Genomic DNA, 20,625 nt, shown 5'->3' with positions numbered 1-20,625 from the left:
GAGGGAGAGAGTGTCAGTGCTGTGTAGCCTATGTGATGGAGGCCTCTGAGGCAGGGCAGTGATTATCTCTGAGGGAGGGCAGTCAAGGGCAAGGCTGAGGTGCTGTCAATGCCTGAAGAGCAGAACACATTTGACAGAACTGATGCCATAACTTTGTAGGAATCCTGAAAGTCATTCCCAGATCCCCATCCACACATCAAGCCCATCCAGCCTGCCTGTCTGCCAAGTCAGTCAATAGATCAATCCTTATCATCATGGGAAAGACTACCAACTACCTCTCTCCACTAATAAACCTCATTGAATAAGACTTTAAAACATTAATTTCAAATATTGTTTTGATTGAGCAAGGTAAATAGTTTGTTTTTTAATGACAGTTCATTTAGTTATGCTGTCAGTAGACTAGCCCTGGTCCAGGTCTACGGAAGAGCATTAGGGCCAACAACTGAGTTTATTATTTTTTTAAGATTCTGAGTTTAAAGTCAGTTACAGCGCTACAGTTGTAGCCCCCACCTTTTATAGCCTACAAAAAGCAAAGTTTTGCACTCAAATAGCACATATCCACGAATATCCACGCATGGAGCTGTATGGTAGACTATGGTGTCCACTCACTTGTCATTGCGACCCTAATAATGTGATCTCACAAGTTAGGACGATTCAGGAATAAAATGGCCCAAGCAAGAGAAAAGTGTAGACATTTCAGAGAAGAATATGGATCTATGCTTCCGCAGTTCTAGTTGCAGCAGGGTATGTTTGTGTTCATCCCTTGCAGGGTATGTTTGTGTTCATCCCTTGTAGCTCCCGAGGTAGGCCTACACCCTAATACATCCATGGCCTACACGTTCATTTTTCACAGTGGGAAAAGCGGTCTTGCAGCTGCTGTCATAATAGTTTCCGCCAGGGGTCAGTAGCACCCTATTTAGGCTATGTGCTCACCAGAGGGGCTTGTATATATACGTTTGTTCACTATAATATAATATAAGTTCTGTAGAATTGTTCTGTCCTTAGAACAATTTGTATGATTTGCATGATTCATTCAGTGGGTGATATTTGATTTACACTTGGCAAGATGACTTAGGTCAGAGAATGATATAATTTTTTTTTTTTTTTTTATTTACAAAAAAAAGGGAAATCTGTTAAGATTCTCCAAAACAACAGGTTGGGGGAGTAACACAGTCTTGGGGGGAGTAACACAGTCTTGGGGGGAGTAACACCGTCTTGGGGGGAGTAACACCGTCTTGGGGGGAGTAACACAGTCTTGGGGGGAGTAACACCGTCTTGGGGGGAGTAACACCGTCTTGGGGGGAGTAACACCGTCTTGGGGGGAGTAACACCGTCTTGGGGGGAGTAACCCAGTCTTGGGGGGAGTAACCCAGTCTTGGGGGGAGTAACACAGTCTTGGGGGGAGTCGTGAGAGTAAGTGGGAACCAATCACAAAAGAGAGAGGCGTTCCCCACACCCGGACGCTTTATTGTCACTACGGATGCACCAAGTTCTCCCCGACCTGCAGCCTTATCTCTCCCAAACCACCACACAAACACGGTAATGAACAGTCGGAGACCTGACACAACACACTAGCTGATTATGCCGAGATAAACGCAACTGGCTTTTCTTTCTGACCATGGCATGCGATGGTCCGAGAGACGATCTCCCGGACAAAGTGCCGCCCCGGCCACCTCCATGCCGGTGCACCGGGAAGGGCTCGCTCTTCCTCGCGTTCGTCGTGCTCTCGCTCTCTCTGCACGGGATCACGCTCGTCTGCTACCTGGATCTCCGGTCCGAGGTGAAACGGGAGATCTCGCTCCAGAAACGGGAGATCTCGCTCCAGAAACGGGACGCGGTGGTGTTGACCCTGGACGGAACGGATCCGACCGAGCCTGTGTTCCATCCCGGTCACCAACGAGGGCACACCGGGGACCACGCGGAGGGTCCTAAGGTAAACACAGCGAGTCCATAGCAACCACACTGACTGGTTCGATGTTGCTTTGTTGACATGTGGCTAGCTAGCTAGCTTACTTGTGCGTGTTTCATTCCTCATTCCCTCCCATTTCCGTAGTTGTCTCCAGAAAAGAAAAATCGCATGTTGTAACATTAGACTGATTAATTTATTAAATATGATCCGTCTGTGCTCAGCTTGACTGAGAGTGATCTAAAGATGGGAAGATAGGGGGAGGAATGGAGAGTGGGAGACAATACAGTTGACTTGTTATGGTCATTTTCAAAAGATTATCCTTGTTATGGCCTTAGTTTGCTAGTCTTTGGCCTGGAATGTGAGTGATTGGATAGATGGAAAGATAGGGAGAGGAATGGAGAGAATGTGAGAGAGGGATGGAGAGAATGTGAGAGAGGGATGGAGAGAAATGAGAGAGCAGGTGGAGGGGTAGTCATGCCTGGACCCCAGCCAAACAGCCCATCTAACTTTGACTGACTGGTCTGGTCTGGTCATGTACACTGGTGGTGACCAAATGTTGCAAACATGCACACATACTCAACCCTCTCCCACACACACAGAACAGAAGGCTGCTTAGTTTTTCATGCAGATATCCATGCATGGTTTTCTCAAAGCTGTTGGGGAGTATCGACAGATTGTCCAGTTTCTGGAGACTTCCTGGTCCCAGTCTGAACTGGCATCACCATCCTGATCACGTGAGCTCACATTCGGTTTCACTCCGTAGATCAGTCTGGACATACACATCCACCGTTCAAACGGATTTCCACCCAAATGGATATGATTTGATTTATTTATTGATCCTCAATCATCACAAGGACTGGTGCGTTTCTACTTCTGTTCTATGGGCGAGCCAGTCACAACTGTTTATCTAATATGGGGTGGGTTTGATATGACTGTCTGTACCACTTGATACAATGACTAACCCATATTTCGTTGCTCTGATTGGTTGTAGGTTTATCCAATTGCATTCAGAGGCATTTTGGTCTGCCACTATTTTAAAACGCCCCTTGGAAATCGAAAATGCACAGAGAATGTCCCGACCCCATTTTTACAAATTGGGTCCGGCGAAGCCAGGCCAAGTCTGAAGCAGCCCACAGTCCCTGCGATGTGAAGGAACACGGCATGGGTATACGCGGCGCCGTATAGCTCTCTGCCATGTGGAAGAGCTGTGTGTTTGTGGTGAGCCAGAGTGAAGGCCTGGTACGGGCCGGGCCTGGCTGGTACCAGCCCAGATGGTGTTGATGCTCCGTTGTGAGCGACAGAGGCCGAGACTCCCAGCTGTAAATATTTACCCCAGCCCGCCACGGCCGTCCTCTCCAGATGCCTGCGCTAAACTGCTCTGATTGCACAGACCACGGTTTACATAGCCGGAGAAACGGGAGCATGTGGCAAGCTGGCCGCGCCGACACACTTGTTAGCTTTGGGACGCGCTCAGCTTTGAAGATTTAAAGGCTGATTAATAAGGGCCTAATTAATAGAGGTTTCTTTTTTCTTTTTTTTCTCCCTGGGCTGAAAATGAAAGGTTGGCCGAGGCCGTCAGTAGTTGGCGCTCGGCGTGCATACCAACACGTTTACGTTTACAGTAACTCTGCATTCCCTTCGGAGGTCAGTCGGGGCACTGAGGCCGCAAAGACCGCAGAGGTAAGAAAAGCAAACGAGGACAGGCAGAGCAGATCCTCCCTTCTCTTGGTCATCACATCAGAGGAAAAACACTTAACTAGTGTGCGTGTTTGTCCTCTTTTAAAGGGCTGTTGAACTCTGAAGATCAGCCGTCTGGTGGGAGCTGAGGCCTGGGAGATTTACTCAGTGTTTCTAAGTATTTAATCTGGGGCTCTGAGGATTGACTGTTGGACTCATGTTTGGCTGTCAGTACAGAGGAGAATGTGAAGCCACATGTTTGAGTGTGCACCCAGACTCCTTTGAGGGACGAGCCCCCCCCCCCCCCCATCCCCGACCCCTACACACAGACACACACACACACACACCGAGCCAACAGCTGTGGCCGCGATGTGGACTGGAGGCACCTGCAGACCAAATGAGCTCTGTCGTTTCTGCTCGCAGAACATCTGGAGGCCGGTGGGCTCTGCTGGGGAAACATTCAGCACACAGCCTTCCCTCACCCAGACAAACCGCTCATGAGTTCAGCCATGGGGGGTGAGGACTGGAGGCTTGGGGGTTCTGTCTGTCTGAACAGGACCAAGCCTAACCTGTCTGTCTGTCTGAACAGGACCAAGCCTAACCTGTCTGTCTGTCTGAACAGGATGCAGGCTAACCTGTCTATCTGTCTGAACAGGATGCAGGCTAACCTGTCTCTCTGTCTAACTTGATATGGACCTGTCTGTCTGTGATTTTGATATAGGCCTGTAGGCTTCTCTTACTGTAACGAGGGATAGGAATGATAGCTTAATTCTGGAGGTATTTCATCTTAAGACAAAACCCAGGGCATGTGCAGTCCTCTACCCATCGTCTTATCTGTGATTTCTTTTCAGTGATGTCACACTGACACACCGTGCCAAAGTGCAGCCGCCCGCTGCGTGTCACTGTTCACGGGACGCCAGCCAGACGAACCCAGAGCAGATGCCCAGTAGAACACTAGTCTACTGCAGCCCTCAGTCTCCCAGCCATCACTCACCCTGACACTCCAAAGTTTTGCCCGAGTTTTACCTAATAAATAGCCCTGTGGACTAGCTGTGTGCGGACCTCAACCTTACTTTATCAGATGTAATTTTGTCCTGCACCAGCATGGTGGATGTGCTTGGCATACATTTTATTGTATTTCATTGTGTGTGTGTCTCTCTCTCTCTCTCTCTCTCTCTCTCTCTCTCTCTCTCCCCCTTTCTCTCTCTCGGTCTGTCTGTGACCGTCTGGGAATCCTCAAAGGGAGATGCGATGCTCTCTAACTGGCTCAATGATGAAACAGTGGGCAGATGGGATTGTGATTAATAGTTCTGAGTGTTCCACTTGTGGAAGTCTTCCATCAACGTGTCCTGATCCTCCAGCTGTGCTCAGGTCGTGTCGGGTTGTCCCACAGAGTTCAGACTGAGTGTGGGTCGGCCAGACGGGGGTCACGCGGGCGTGCGGTTGGCGGTGGAGCTGTAGAGAGGCCTTCTCAGCTTGTCTCCAGACCCATTCACCAGCTCATTCATGCCCTTTTGAATAGAGCTGAAACCAGGTGCGGGTGAATAGAGGGTCTTCCTGTAACCGCCACCGTTTGTGTCCCGCCTTTGTGTCGGAGAGGTGAGTCTGGGAGCAACAGTGCCCAGGTGACTGTCTCCTCTGCCAGGCCGTCAGACAGTAGGGACTAAGGTTACAGGAAGCCTTGCAGCAGCAGGGCCACACACACAATGGCTGGCGCTGTGCTGAGGTGATTCAGCTGGCTGGCTGGAAGAGCCTTGGACCTGTTCAACTGTCCCTTTGCCTTTGTGTTAGAAGAATAGAGACAACGAGGCCCACACTCTCCCAACATACCAGCCTGGGGTGCTTGTGGTGTCAGTCTCACAGGGAGACAACTTCAGCTATCCCGTCCTGTCTGAAAACGTGCCAACATTGTGAAGTCTTTTTTTGTTAACTCTTTTTTTTTACACTACACACACTAATTGTAAGGTTGTGCCAGAGGTCTGGTCTGTAGATCGGTATCATCAGCGCTGAATGTGCCCGTTGTTCTTCCCAACAGGAGACGTTTCCTCACAGACCGTCTGACCACCACCTTGCCTCAGGAACCAGCAGCGGCATCACCCACCGAGCCAAACGCAGCCCAAGGAAGCAGTCAGACTCAGGTACAGGCTTTAGCTCAACCACCCCTATCTCTCTCTCTCTCTCTTGAAGACTTATATAGCAGCCCCCCCTGTGGTCTGTGGTGCTCTCCTGATGATCAGTGATCTAGGATTAACATCAGTGATCTAGAACAATCCAGTCTGTTCCCTGAGAGAGAACTGAACCTCCTAATAGACCCAGGGAGCAGATGCTCCAACCCTAGCTCCTTTAGTGGATTTAAAGCACTTGAATTTACTGTTTTGCAAACACTGTTAATGGTTTCTCACATTTCGCAAAAATAGTTATTTTTAGTGCTTATTGAGCAGAGCAGAACCTTACCGCACAATGCAGCCCTGTTTATGGAGATGGAGCAGGAGGGGATTGATTAGGACTTGGATGGAGAGGAAGGGGATTGATTAGGACTTGGATGGAGCAGGAGGGGATTGATTAGGACTTGGATGGAGCAGAAGAAGATTGATTAGGACTTGGATGGAGCAGGAGGGGATTGATTAGGACTTGGATGGAGCAGGAGGGGATTGATTAGGACTTGGATGGAGCAGAAGAAGATTGATTAGGACTTGGATGGAGCAGGAGGGGATTGATTAGGACTTGGATGGCAAACAGGCAACACCGGGATGTGCAGGATATCACCAGTCTGAACCAGACGAGGCTGCTGTTCACTTATTTTTCTCTAAGTAGTGTCAGAGAGGTGAGTGCTGTGTTCACTTAAGCACACGTAGCTGTGAGGGCTTAGTCCCTGGAGAACGTAGACCCAAACTCTGGCAAGCTCTCTCTGATCACAACATTAGTGAGGGTATTAGAGAACAAAGATTACACAGACGCTAGTGTTGTCACGGTACCAAAATTATAACTTTGATACGATACCTGCTAAAAATATCTCGATACCGATACTGAAAGAATACCACGGTAAAAACCTCAAACATCAAGAAAAGTAGGCTAATGGAATAATCCAATGTCAGGTGTAGCCTACTGATCTCCTTGTTTGCTGTTTACTGAGGCAGAGCAGGAATGTGAACTGTTTAAACAAAATAAATTACATATATATTTTGTTGTATTAATTTATTCATTAAAATACAAAAAAACTCTACTTTGTAAAATAATAAGCTTGGGATACCAGAGTTTAAAGATTACCTCTGCATGTGATTGCATATGAGGTTCCCAAGCTGTTAGCATTGGGTTTAAAGGAGAATTAAGTATATGATTTTGTAGCCTCTAAACACATGTAATATGTCTTGTTTACAGTGAACTTAAACCAAACCAGAAAATGTCGTTATTTTTAGTAATAACTTCAAAAAACTGAATGTGGTGGTTACAGACGCTGTTATTTTGAAATACTCAATTGACCAGCATGCATTGCGCAAAACTGAGCTATCGGGAGGAGGAATTTGGCAGAACAAAAGCAGTAGCCATCATTATCTCTCGAGCGAACATTTTTCACTCAGCATTTGTCAGACCCTGTATCTAGCTATATTTGCTATAGAAGAAAAACACTGACAATGCCAAAATACTGTGCAATTTGTGGAATCAAGGATTTACCTGCACCGGCAGGAGTGAGTTTCCATTGGTTGCCGGAACACCGCAAAAAGTCCAAAGAACTCAGGTAAATGAAACATCTGTGCGTCGGTTGTCATCTTCTGTGTGAGTGTGTGATCGCATATTTTTCGTTTTGTTGAACTAACTTTATAGGGTAGGCTAGAGCTAGAGGGCTAGCATGGTGCACCCGCCTCCAGCCCCCATCCTCCTAGACGTTTTTGTTGTTGTTGTTGTTGTTGTAGTCCTCGTTATTTTTCTTCTGGGGATTTGTCGACGCGTTTCGACGTGGCAAATCCCCGGAAGTACAAACCTCGTGAACATGCTTTGTTTACATCGAGCAACGATAGTCAAGGAAACCACTTTTTTCTTTATTGTTTTGTGGGTGTCTAGTTGTTGAGCCTAATGTTGTTCTAGGGTGGAATTCTCCTTTAAATCCGAAATATTGCCAAATAGGCAGTTTTGCTTTTAGAAATCCTCCGCCACCATTTAGACTAACCAACTGAGCAGCCCTCAGTCCTTTCACTTTCCTTCACGAACGTTCTTTGCACACAATTTCACAACTTTTTTCCGTTAGACCTGTGCCAGACCAGACCAAGATGGCGCCAGTATGTTTGGTAGGCCGTCAGTCATGTGCACTGAGGCTAGTGTTTGCTATTGCCTTGTTCTTCTATGTTTGTTGCCAGGATGTATCTGCCTTGTTTGTTTATGATCGCCAAGCTCTTTTTAACATCCAAGCTTATGGTGAGACACTAATTCTTTAGGCATGATCTGAGAGACGATACTAAAAGAGGCTCTACCCTACCCGGCCACGTTGGTGCCTCCACCCTGGCATTTGGAAGTCTCCGGGGTCGTCCATACCAACCTTTGCTCGCGAAGACGCACTGCAACTGCGACCAGCGTGGCCCACAGTGTCACTCTTCGTATGGCCTTGATCAATGATGGGTCTCTAGCAAACACAACCTTTCTGCTGGATGATTTCTTCACCTCCCGCGAGCTGGATTACATGCTGATGACGGAGACCTGGCTACATGCCGGCGAGTCTGCTCCTTTTTCCCAGATTCTTCCTCCCGATTGTACATTTTTTACCTCCCCTCGGACCACCAGCAAAGGTGGAGGGCTAGCTTCTGTTTTTAAATCTACCTTTCAGTGCCGGCATATTCCATCCGTCAACTACTCCGGCTTCGAGATTCAGCTCTTTGAATTAAAATGCTCTCCTCCTGTGCTGTGTGCGGTCTTCACCCTCCAAAATACGAGTTCTTGCATGATTTTGCCAATTTTTTGTCTGGAATTACAGTTGATTACGACCATTTTTTAATTGCTGGTGATCTGAACATTCATGTGTGCTGTAAAAACAAGCCCCTGACCGATGATTTCTTGACTTTCTCTACTCTTTTAATATGACCCAGTCGGTGTCTGGTCCGACACATGAAAAGGGGCCTACTCTAGACCTAGTGCTGTCCTATGGCTTATCTGTTTGTGTTACTGAAGTCTGTGTTCGCACCAGTATTTCTGATCACCAGCCTGTTGTATTCTCTGTCACTGTCCCATGCTCTTTTGTGACCACTTGCCGTCTCGCACGCCGACTTTGTGCAATTAACTTGTACTGTTTTCAATGGCTCTGTGCTCTCTACTATGGAGGGAGATGGGTGCACTGTCTGTACTGCCGAGGAGCTCACCGCCCTCTTCAGCTTCACTTGCTCCAGCATCCTGGACACCATCGCTCCTGCGAGGAAACAACGCACCAAGGCACTTAACGAGCCACGGCTCAACGACTACACGCCCCCTTAGACGCTCACGCAGGCGAGCTGAGAGGAGCTGGAAAAAAGACAAGCTGTTTGGAATGTCTCGTTTGGAATTTGACAGGACTGCCTATCAGAGTACCAAAGAGCTGTTAAAGTTGCTAAGACTGGGTACTTCTCTAACCTTGTCTCCATGAATATTTATAAGCCCCAGATTATTTTGTAATGTTTTTGATTCCCTTGTAAACCCCTGCATTATAGACCCTATTGTGCCTTCACTCGCTTTGCGTGATAATTTTCTTAAATTATTTGTTGGTAAGATCTCTGCTCTTAGGTCTCTGCCCTCTTCTGCTGCACCAGACCCTTCTCCTCCTGCGTGCCCTGCTGCTTTTCACCACTTTGAGCCTGTATCCATGTCCATGTCACCACTTGTGGCCCTCAAATTGCCCTTCAGATAGTATATTCCCTCTCGTCTTCTCAAAGAGGTTTTTGATACAGTTGGTTCATAATGTTCTTGTTTTGATAAACACCGATCTCATATCAGGCTGTGTTCCAGCTGTTTTCAAGCATGCTGTAGTCCAGCCTCTCATCAAGAAGTCAAATCTAGATCCTTCAGCTCTCAGTCATTTTAGGTCAATCCCCAAACTGCCTTTTCTATCCAAAGTGCTTGAGAAAGTTGTTTTTATTCAGTTGCAATCATTTTTAGACAAAAATGGTATCTGTGAAAAGTTTGTCTGGTTTTAAACCTCAGCATATTACTGAAACTGCTCTTTTAAGGGTTTTCAATGTTCTGATTCTAACTGTTGACTCTAGGGACTCCGCTATTTTAGTGCTTTTGGATTTGACCGCTGCCGACTGCTTTTGACACCGTGGATCATGTGACCTTTTTTATCTCACCTGGAACAGTCTGTAGGGATTAAAGGTGCTGCCGAGTGGTTTCAGTCGTACCTGTCAGACAGGAGTTTCTCTGTCCATTTCAGGGATCACTCCTCAGATACGGCCCCACTCACCTGGGGTGTCCCCCAAGGCTCCATTTTGGGCCCCATCCTATCTTCTTTATATATGCTGCCCTTTGGGTCCATTCTCCGAAAGCACAAGGTTTCCTTCCACTGTTATGCTGATGATGTACAGATCTATCTACATCTAACATCGAAATCCAAGGAGTCTTTGCAGCCTCTACTAGACTGTCTCAAGGGCATAAAAACCTGGATGGACCTGAACTTCCTCAACTTAAATGACAACAAGACGGAGGTCATTATGTTTGGACATTCTGCTCTCTCGGATGACTCTGTTAGTGCTCTGGGCCCCCTCGCCTGCAAAAATGTTTGATTTTACTTTTGACAGGGCTTTTAAATTTGAGAAACAAATTAGCTCTGTGGTTAAAGCCGCCTTTTTTCAGTTAAGGCTCATAGCCATGGTCAGAGCCTTATCTCCCTCCTTAAGATTTGGAGTGGGTTGTTCATACTTTTATAACCTCTAGGCTTGACTACTGCAACTCTCTGTATGTAGGTCTAGATCAGTCCTCACTCTGGCGTTTGCAGCTGGTGCAGAAGGCTGCTACTCGCCTTCTGACTGGAAAAGGATAGCATGACCACATCACAATTGTCCTGTCCTCCCTGCACTGGCTTCCTGTCCGCTTCAGGATAGATTTTAAGATTTTGTTACTTATTTTTAAGGGTTTGAATGGCCTAGGTCCTCTTTATCTATCTGAACTCCTTCATGCCCATAGCCCGGCTAGAGCACTCAGGTCAAGCAGTCAGCTGCTCCTGGATGTCCCTAAACCTGTTTGCTTTATAAATACTGAAAAGTTTGACTTGAATGTGTTCGCCCAAACGTTTGCAGAAATAAGCAAATGGTCTGAAAGTAGTTTGGTGAACTGGACTGACAGTTGGCACGCGCATTCTGCTTAGGGAGTAGCAGAGAGGAAGGGTTAGTAGCAACAGAGGGACAGAGACAGCAGAGCGCTACACGCACACTGCTCCAGAGGGACAGAGTAGCAGAGAGGAAGAGAGACACACACTGCCCCAGAGGGACAGAGACAGCAGAGAGGAAGAGAGACACACACACTGCCCCAGAGGGACAGAGTAGCAGAGAGGAAGAGAGACACACACACTGCTCCAGAGGGACAGAGAGGAAGAGAGACACACACACTGCCCCAGAGGGACAGAGTAGCAGAGAGGAAGAGAGACACACACACTGCCCCAGAGGGACAGAGTAGCAGAGAGGAAGAGAGACACACACACTGCTCCAGAGGGACAGAGACAGCAGAGAGGAAGAGAGACACACACACTGCCCCAGAGGGACAGAGTAGCAGAGAGGAAGAGAGACACACACACTGCCTCGACGCAACTCGGAAATACGGCTCATTCTTAAAGTACCAGTTCTAATGAAATGGGGTATTGTACGCTTTTTGACGCCAGGTTATCGCCGTACATTTCTAGTATCAGTATGCCATGCAGTGCACACAGACACACACACACACGCACTGGTTTCAGAGACAGTCCAGGTGTCAGCTGTGACCTTGATGGGTTTGATTGATTTTGTTGATTTGATTTAAATCGCAATGAATAATCTCAGGCAGAGTGCCATATGGTCAGTGCTCTGGCATTAGCGTTTGTAGTTTTTGTTTAGAATGTGAGCTATGCAAATAAAAAAAAAGTCAGTGTCTTTGAAGTGCCGTGTGTGCGAGTGCAACAAGTGCAGCCTGATCACAAGGCATTCCTGAGGCGCTGCCGTGACACTGAATAGTTGAGGGGGAGGTTTACTGATTGTTTAAATTAGGAGAAAAAACTCACCTTTGAGACGCTCAACATAAATCAGTAAAAATCCCGAGAGCCTTTAATGACTCCCAGGACTGCTGCTCTCTGAGCACACTGACAAAGGCTTTGTAATCTCAGCCTCAGATCTGTGTGTGAGTGTGTGTGTGTGTGTACGTGTACGTGCCTGTGTCCATGTGTGTTTGTGTCCGTGTGTGTGTGGGTATGTGCGCGAGCGCGCGTGTGTGTCTGTGTCTGTCTGTCCATGTGTGTGTACGTGTCCATGTCCGTTTGTGTGTGTGTCTATGTCCATGTGTCCGTGTGGGTGTCTTTATGGGCACCAGATTCCAGATAGGGATGCATCTAGTCATTTCGCCTGGGGAGCATCCTGGCCACATGTCTAGCAGGGGACTCAAGCTGTGAGGAGTTCATGTTAAATGCCCTTTGTAGTCCTAATGACATGGAAAACACAGCCACAAAGACGGCCGCTTTAAAAGGGATTCCTCAGCTGCACACACGCATGTACACACGCACATACACTGCGCAAGGTCATGCATCTTTGAAGCATTGATAGTGATACCCAACCACATACATTCATAAACACACACACACACGCACACATATACACACACACACACACTTTCATCTGCATTCCCCATCTGGGGCTAATTGAAAGGAGAGGGTTTGGCAGGATCGAGTATCTCTCTAATGATCTCCTCCAGTTCCACTGCCTGTGAACGCTTAAGGCACTTGTTCATACAGAGAAGGGCGAAACCACACTTACAAATTACTACACTGAGAGATACCGCAGACTGACACATACTGTACATGCATACATCTATACGCACAAACACACACACACACATATGTCTGCTGGACTGGTTCGCTTCTCTGCGACCCATTATGAGTTTTAGCCTGGGTTCAGCAGAATGAGCTGGAGACACTACATTACATGCCATCTGATATGATCACTATTTGGAAGATTGCTTCAAACTGAATCATTCTGTTTGTCTTTTCTTGCAGAATCAAATGGCAGAAGGAAGGAGAGGAGAAAAGGTATTACTAATTGAAAATGTCTGCCAGCTTTTGATCTTTACTGTGCTGGAAGTTATCTGGCACTGATTGGCCGACTGAGATGGACCTTACAGGAGGGGGAGGAACCAGCGGGTCTCTAAATCCGGGGATACCACTGTGTGATGTTTAAATTCGTTATGTCGGTGAACTCCTCCCACTCCCCGCAAGTTTACCGTCTCAGACCCAATCAGAGCTCATGACGCGTGTGCTCACTCTGCGGTGTGATTGCCGTCAGACGCGAGAACCGCTTGTGCTGCGACTTGCGACGTGCAGAGTTTGAAATTGCTCGATTCATTGTGAACTGTGAACAACACAAAGGTTCTTGCCTAGTGTATATGACCTCATACGACAGAAATGGCGAAATAAATGCCGAAAAAAACCTCTACCAATCTTTCTCCTGGCGGGCGGGACTCGAGCAGCATGCTTTCTTTTTGCCGTCATTTTCCAAAATGGCCTGAAGCGATGACTTTGGGCGGGTGTGTGTGCAGAATCGTGTCGCCGCGCCACTCACACTTCACGAGCCACGCCGAAAATATACGATGCGTCAGAAATGTGTTGCGAAGTCATAGCGTCGTCTTTAGAACATCAGAGCAGTTAGTCGTTAATCTTTGACTCACACTTTGCTACTAACCATGTCCCCGTTCAGTCTAAGACGCTAGGATTCCTCTACGACTACACAACGACTACACAACGACTACACATCGACTACACAACGACTTCACAGCGACTACACATCGACTACACTACGACTACACAACGACTACACATCGACTACACAACGACTACACATCGACTACACATCGACTACACAACGACTTCACAGCGACTACACAACGACTACACTACGACTACACAACGACTACACAACGACTACACAACGACTACACATCGACTACACAACGACTCCTCTACGACTACACATCGACTACACATCGACTACACAACGACTTCACAGCGACTACACAACGACTACACAACGACTACACAACGACTAGACAACGACTCCTCTACGACTACACAACGACTCCTCTACGACTACACAACGACTACACAACGACTCCTCTACGACTACACAACGACTACACAACGACTACACAACGACTACACTACGACTACACTACGACTACACAACGACTACACAAATTCGACTAAGCAATCTTCCACTACACTACACAACGACTACACAACGACTCCTCTACGACTCCTCTACCACTACACAACGACTACACAACGACTCCTCTACGACTACACAACGACTACACAACAACTCTACGACTACACAACGACTACACATCGACTACACAACGACTACACAACGACTACACATCGACTACACAGCGACTCCTCTACGACTACACGACTACACAACGACTCCTCTACAACTACACAACGACTACACAACGACTACACATCGACTACACAACGACTCCTCTACAACTACACAACGACTACACAACGACTCCTCTACGACTACACAACGACTCCTCTACGACTACACAACGACTCCTCTACGACTACACAACGACTACACAGCGGCGACTCTACAACTACACAACGACTCCTCTACGACTACACAACGACTCCTCTACGACTACACAACGACTCCTCTACGACTACACAACGACTACACAGCGACTCCTCTACAACTACACAACGACTCCTCTACGACTACACAACGACTCCTCTACGACTACACAACGACTCCTCTACGACTACACAACGACTCCTCTACGACTACACAACGACTACACAGCGACTCCTCTACAACTACACAACGACTACACAACGACTCCTCTACGACTACACGACGTCGTCTGCGACAGCAAAATCGCAGAGAAATCGCAGTGTATCCTGCTGCATCAGAAACATGTGATAGAGTAGAGGAACATTATGGTCCTGTTTCCTGTCTTTCCCTCCCAGACAGGAAGAGGTCTCCCGGGGCCCAGGGCCCCCCCGGTCCTCCTGGACCCCCGGGGCCTCAAGGCCCCCCTGGAATCCCTGGCATACCTGGTATCCCTGGCAACAACGCTGTGGGCCCCTCGGGTCCACCGGGCCCCCCCGGACCACAGGGCCCCCCCGGACTACAGGGACCTGCAGGTAGAGGGGCCTGTTCAGCTCTGGATTGAAGTTACTCAGTGTAGACCTGTAGTTCACTAGCTGAAGTTACTCAGTGGCCTGTAGTTCACTAGCTGATGTTACTCAGTGGCCTGTAGTTCACTAGCTGATGTTACTCAGTGTAGACCTGTAGTTCACTAGCTGAAGTTACTCAGTGTAGACCTGTAGTTTACTAGCTGAAGTTACTCAGTGTAGACCTGTAGTTCACTAGCTGATGTTACTCAGTGTAGACCTGTAGTTCACTAGCTGAAGTTACTCAGTGGCCTGTAGTTCACTAGCTGAAGTTACTCAGTGGCCTGTAGTTCACAGCTGAAGTTACTCAGTGGCCTGTAGTTCACTAGCTGAAGTTACTCAGTGTAGACCTGTAGTTCACTAGCTGAAGTTACTCAGTGTAGACCTGTAGTTTACTAGCTGAAGTTACTCAGTGTAGACCTGTAGTTCACTAGCTGAAGTTACTCAGTGTAGACCTGTAGTTCACTAGCTGAAGTTACTCAGTGTAGACCTGTAGTTTACTAGCTGAAGTTACTCAGTGTAGACCTGTAGTTTACTAGCTGAAGTTACTCAGTGTAGACCTGTAGTTCACTAGCTGAAGTTACTCAGTGTAGACCTGTAGTTCACTAGCTGAAGTTACTCAGTGGCCTGTAGTTCACTAGCTGAAGTTACTCAGTGGTCTGTAGTTCACTAGCTGAAGTTACTCAGTGTAGACCTGTAGTTCACTAACTGAAGTTACTCAGTGTAGACCTGTAGTTCACTAGCTGAAGTTACTCAGTGTAGACCTGTAGTTCACTAGCTGAAGTTACTCAGTGTAGACCTGTAGTTTTGCTAGGTCAGTCAGTGGAATGTAAGGCTTTCTAGGCCTATGGATGTCTATAGACCAGGCAGTAAATGGCTATGTTCTTAGTTAGTGCTTGGTCAGTAGGCCAGGAAGTCACGGGAAAGAGAGGTCCGCACTGAGCAATTCTGAAGCAGGATGTTAAACATGGTGTGAGATATGTGTGTGTGTGTGTGTGATCTGTATCTAAACAGGGTTATTGTGTGTTTTGGTTACCTTGCCCTCCTTTGTTCTGCTGCTGTGTTGTTGCTCCGAGTCTGATCACGCCTGTCTCTCTTTCAGGGGTGGCAGATAAAACCAAAACAAAGGAATTCCAGGTACATGGTGTCACGGCTCAACATGAACTTACCCCGAAGCTGAACTACGCCTGTACTGCAGTTCTGGGGAATAAGATCTTGTGGTATATTGACTGTAGATGGTGTACAGCTGTAGTTCTTTGGAATAGGATCTGGTATATTGACTGTAGATTGTGTGTGTGTGTGTGTGTGTGTGTGTGTGTGTGTGTGTGTGTGTGTGTGTGTGTGTGTGTGTGTGTGTGTGTGTGTGTGTGTGTGTGTGTGTGTGTGTGTGTGTGTGTGTGTGTCATAGCCTGCCGTGGTCCATCTACAGGGTCAGGAGACCACCATACAAGTGAGAGAAGGTGAGAGAAGCATCTATAGCCCACTGAGCAGCTGCCAGGCTCAGTGGTCTACAGTCTCCGTCCCTCCCGCCTCCTTTCTCTCCCTCTCCTCTGTCCTTCCCCTCCCTGTCCCACTCTCCCTCTCGTCTTTCCTAGCCTCCTCCCTGTCTCTCTCTCTCTCTCCCTGTCCTCCTCCCTGGCCCTCTTCCTATCCTCCTCCATCTCTCCCTCCCTCCCTCTCCTCCCTCTCTCTCCCTGTTAGTCTGCAGTCACCTGTCTGTCTCTCCCTGCAGACCTGTGGGAGGTTAGGGTTAGTCTGCAGTCACCTGTCTGTCTCTCCCTGCAGACCTGTGGGAGGTTAGGGTTAGTCTGCAGTCACCTGTCTGTCTCTCCCTGCAGACCTGTGGGAGGTTAGGGTTAGTCTGCAGTCACCTGTCTGTCTCTCCCTGCAGACCTGTGGGAGGTTAGGGTTAGTCTGCAGTCACCTGTCTGTCTCTCCCTGCAGACCTGTGGGAGGTTAGGGTTAGTCTGCAGTCACCTGACTGTCTCTCCCTGCAGACCTGTGGGAGGTTAGGGTTAGTCTGCAGTCACCTGTCTGTCTCTCCCTGCAGACCTGTGGGAGGTTAGGGTTAGTCTGCAGTCACCTGTCTGTCTCTCCCTGCAGACCTGTGGGAGGTTAGGGTTAGTCTGCAGTCACCTGTCTGTCTCTCCCTGCAGACCTGTCGGAGGGAGTGCTGAGGAACTGGAAGATGGTGTCTATCCACCAGCGGGTGTTCAGGATGCACTCTCGCTCCGGAGAGCTGGAGGTGCTGCTGGATGGAGTCTACTTCATCTATAGTCAGGTAGAAGTGAGTACGGTCCCTGACCTAACTCCTACACAGACCTCCTACACCCAAACCCTCGTCTGGCTCAACAGATGTGGGTTTTTTGAGATAATCCTCTCCTTGGCGCCGCTCGATTCCGGCAGCTCCAATCAGATTCAATCCCCCGACACTATTTTGCAAGGGCACCGTTGGAAAAACAAAACAAAACAAAACAACAACCTTAGTGCCACCCGAGACGATTTGTGATTGATATGTGAATGATATTTGTGAATGATAACCGGGCGCAGCCAAACCCTTCTCCAGCGCTGGAACAGAAAGGTCTGGCTGTGTGTGAATACCCGGACCTGTCTCCTACACATGCCTGCAGTAACCCCCTAACTCTATATATCCTAACTCTGATAAATGTAACCCTAACTCTTATATAACTTATACACACCTTTTCTCAATGATCTAAGAGATGCCTGTCTAAATATACTGCATACGAGTGACATACAACTGATATAGCACTGACATACAACTGACATTCAGTTGAAACAGCTCTTCCTCACACTCTTTTAGTATAACATCATAATAATACGTACTTTTTGATTTTACAGTCAACTCCAGCATGAAAAATTGGATCTCAATGCTTCAACCTGCCTTTGTGTCTCTGTTAGATTTATGTTGTACAATGTACATGAGTCAGGACCCATTGAGACATGACTCATACCTCCAGCCCTGAACACAAATAATACACAGAATCAGCTTTCCAAGAGTTTCTACAGTTTAGTGTTTGACAAGCCGTGCTTGTTCTGTCAAGTCATAAACCGCTGCAATGAGACCAGAGAGAGAGAGTATTTCCTTCTCACTCTCCTAGAATCCTTCCAGCTCCATATGAAACCATAAAAAGACACAAACACTCACGTATATCTCCTTTTTTTTATTTTACGACTTCCTTCCCTCCCCCTCTGTCTCTTCCCTTTTGTCCTCTCCATCTCTGCTCTTCCTCTCTGTCCTCCTCCCTGCCTCCCCTCCAGGTGTACTACCTCAACTTCACGGACATCGCCAGCTACGAGGTCATGGTGGACGGCATGCCATTCCTGCGCTGCACCTGCAGCATCGAAACGGGCCAGAGGAAGTTCAACACCTGCTACACGGCAGGCGTGAGCCTGCTGCGCGCTGGCCAGAGGATCTCCATTCGCATGGTGTACGAAGACACACTCATCAGCATGACCAACCACACCACCTTCCTGGGCAGCGTCCGGTTGGGGGAAATACCCTCCACTGGTCACCACTGAGTACTGCAGCTCTGCCCCCTCTGCTGGACAACGTTTAGTACTGCAGCTCTGCCCGCTCTGCTGGACAACACGAACTACGACAGCCACCACAGACTTGGTTCAATATGGGCAGAACGTCCCCCTAACCTCTGGTACAGCTCACCTCAGTTCCAGACAGTGTTGCATCCTCATTATGGTTGTTGATGAGACTGCAGGGAAGGGCATGTGTTGCCAGGGGCAGCGTCAGTCTGGTTCCAGTCAGGTCTCTCAGGCTCTGCTGCCATAGGCAAGGGTTACTGAGGAAGCCTGTTGACAGGCTGTCATGCCAAATATTGTCCAGGTGCCACGATGTGAGATCAGAACGGTGATGTAATCAGAATGTCGTTGCTATACTGACAAACTAGCTAACGTTATGACCTGTTATCTGTGAAATGAACTCCTTCTTTGTACCAAGAGCAGAAAAAACGCATGATTTTAGTCGAAAGTCCACCTAGCTAGCTAGACCAGCTACCTTGTTAGCAAACATTATCTATGGCCCATTATCTGTGAAAAGAATTCCTTGTACTAAAATGAACACCTTCCTTGTACCCAAAGCAGAAAAAACACATAATTTGTCGAAAGTCCACCTAGCTAGCTAGACTAGCTACTTTGTTAGCAAACTAGCTGACATTATCTATGGCCCGTTATCTGTGAAATGACTCCTTGTACCAACAGCAGAAAAAACGCATAATTTTATTTGAAAGCCCACCTAGCTAGCTAGACGAGCTACTTTGTTAGCAAACTAGCTAGCATTATCTATGGTCCGTTGTCTGTGAAATGCACTCCTTGTACCAAAAGCAGAAAAAGAAAAAAAAATAGACGAAAGTCTACCTAGCTAGTTAGACCAGCTACCTTTTGAGCAAACAAGCTACCATTAACTAGTCAATGTGACCCCTGTACCCACAGGAGTCATAAACATTGCCTAGTTTATTTTCTTTTATACACACAATCATTTTAAACCTGACACTATTTGTTGTATAATATAACATGCTAGTCCATCCAACATTTGGATGAGGTGGTGTAACATAACTAGAAATGGTGCTCGGAGAGCACAGACATCCGCCCATGAATGCATTCCGTTGCTCTGTGCACGCTCATGTGTATGTGAGCAGGACATGTTTGGCATTGCTGCATTCTTTAGGTTGAGAGCTTTATGGCAGTTCAAACCCTGTGTCTCTTTTTGACCTGAGATAAGAGCCGTTTCAATTCCCCCCATTGACAATGAATGGGGTGAATTTTTCGCTCCCGAGTCTAAAAAATGAATGAGGTTAATGGCCGGCTGTGTTTGGACCGCTCGTGGACCCGCCCCGTGATTCGGATGCGCTCCAAAATCTAATGCGTTCTAAGCTGGAAACGCTTCCACCGAGTTTCAGGAAAATCGCTCTGGTAGTTTTTGCGTAATCCTGCTTAAGAACCAACAAACCAGCCAACGCACACCACCGAAAAAATAACCTCTCGCCCTGCACTGTCGCTGAGGCGGAGGTAACAATTCAAAATACTGTAATGGTGATCTTGTCTCTGGTAAATCGCGATTCTGAGGTAAAGCAAACGCGCAACCGCTACTCAGGAATGCTACCCTGCGACTTCGAAAGACGTTATTACAGTACATGACCTCGACACGTTGGTATAGCAATGACATTCCCATTACATCACCCAGACACATTTCAGCACCTGGATACTATTTGGCATGACGGCGGTATTCACATTTGCAGTTCAGTATTTCTGAGTGAAAGTTGATATTAAAGGCCAAGGCTTATCTAGAAACATCACTCATCTTATACCCCAGCCTAGTTTCAAATACCCTGCTCTCCTCATTCAAATGTTCTATTAATCATAGCTAAGGAAACCTAGTCTGGGGTCTATAAACCCTGTGTGTGAAGGAAGGACACTGACAGGCTGAGTATACCTACTATGTATTTGCACACATTTGCACTACGACACCCCTGCAGAGTAACAGAGAGGTTTTGTTACAATGCTTATGTTTTTAGTTACCGTATGAATGGATCCACAGTGAGAGAATAGTTGTGTTTATAGGTCACTGTACATATGTATATAAAATGGGATATACTTTTTGTAAAAGGATGTGTGACTGATGGAATAAAATCATTTTTCTGTC

General features: G+C 47.4%; 1 protein-coding gene across 1 annotated transcript; it reads left to right on the top strand.

Moving 5' to 3' along the window:
• Positions 1-1,618: 1,618 nt before the first annotated feature.
• Positions 1,619-20,584, top strand: LOC311324178 (ectodysplasin-A-like; the record flags this gene model as incomplete). Its single annotated transcript, XM_084456581.1, has 8 exons — positions 1,619-1,933; positions 5,622-5,724; positions 12,774-12,806; positions 14,745-14,921; positions 16,054-16,088; positions 16,360-16,411; positions 17,108-17,238; positions 18,231-20,584. The coding sequence occupies 8 exons, from the start codon at positions 1,619-1,621 to the stop codon at positions 18,489-18,491; spliced, it is 1,107 nt and encodes a 368-aa protein (XP_084312707.1). The 3' UTR covers positions 18,492-20,584.
• Positions 20,585-20,625: the final 41 nt, after the last annotated feature.

Source organism: Borostomias antarcticus (assembly GCF_949987555.1).
Source record: "Borostomias antarcticus genome assembly, chromosome: 22".
NCBI lineage: Eukaryota > Metazoa > Chordata > Actinopteri > Stomiiformes > Stomiidae > Borostomias > Borostomias antarcticus.
Note: the sequence above shows the minus strand (reverse complement) of the source record. Positions and strands in the feature narration are given on the sequence as shown.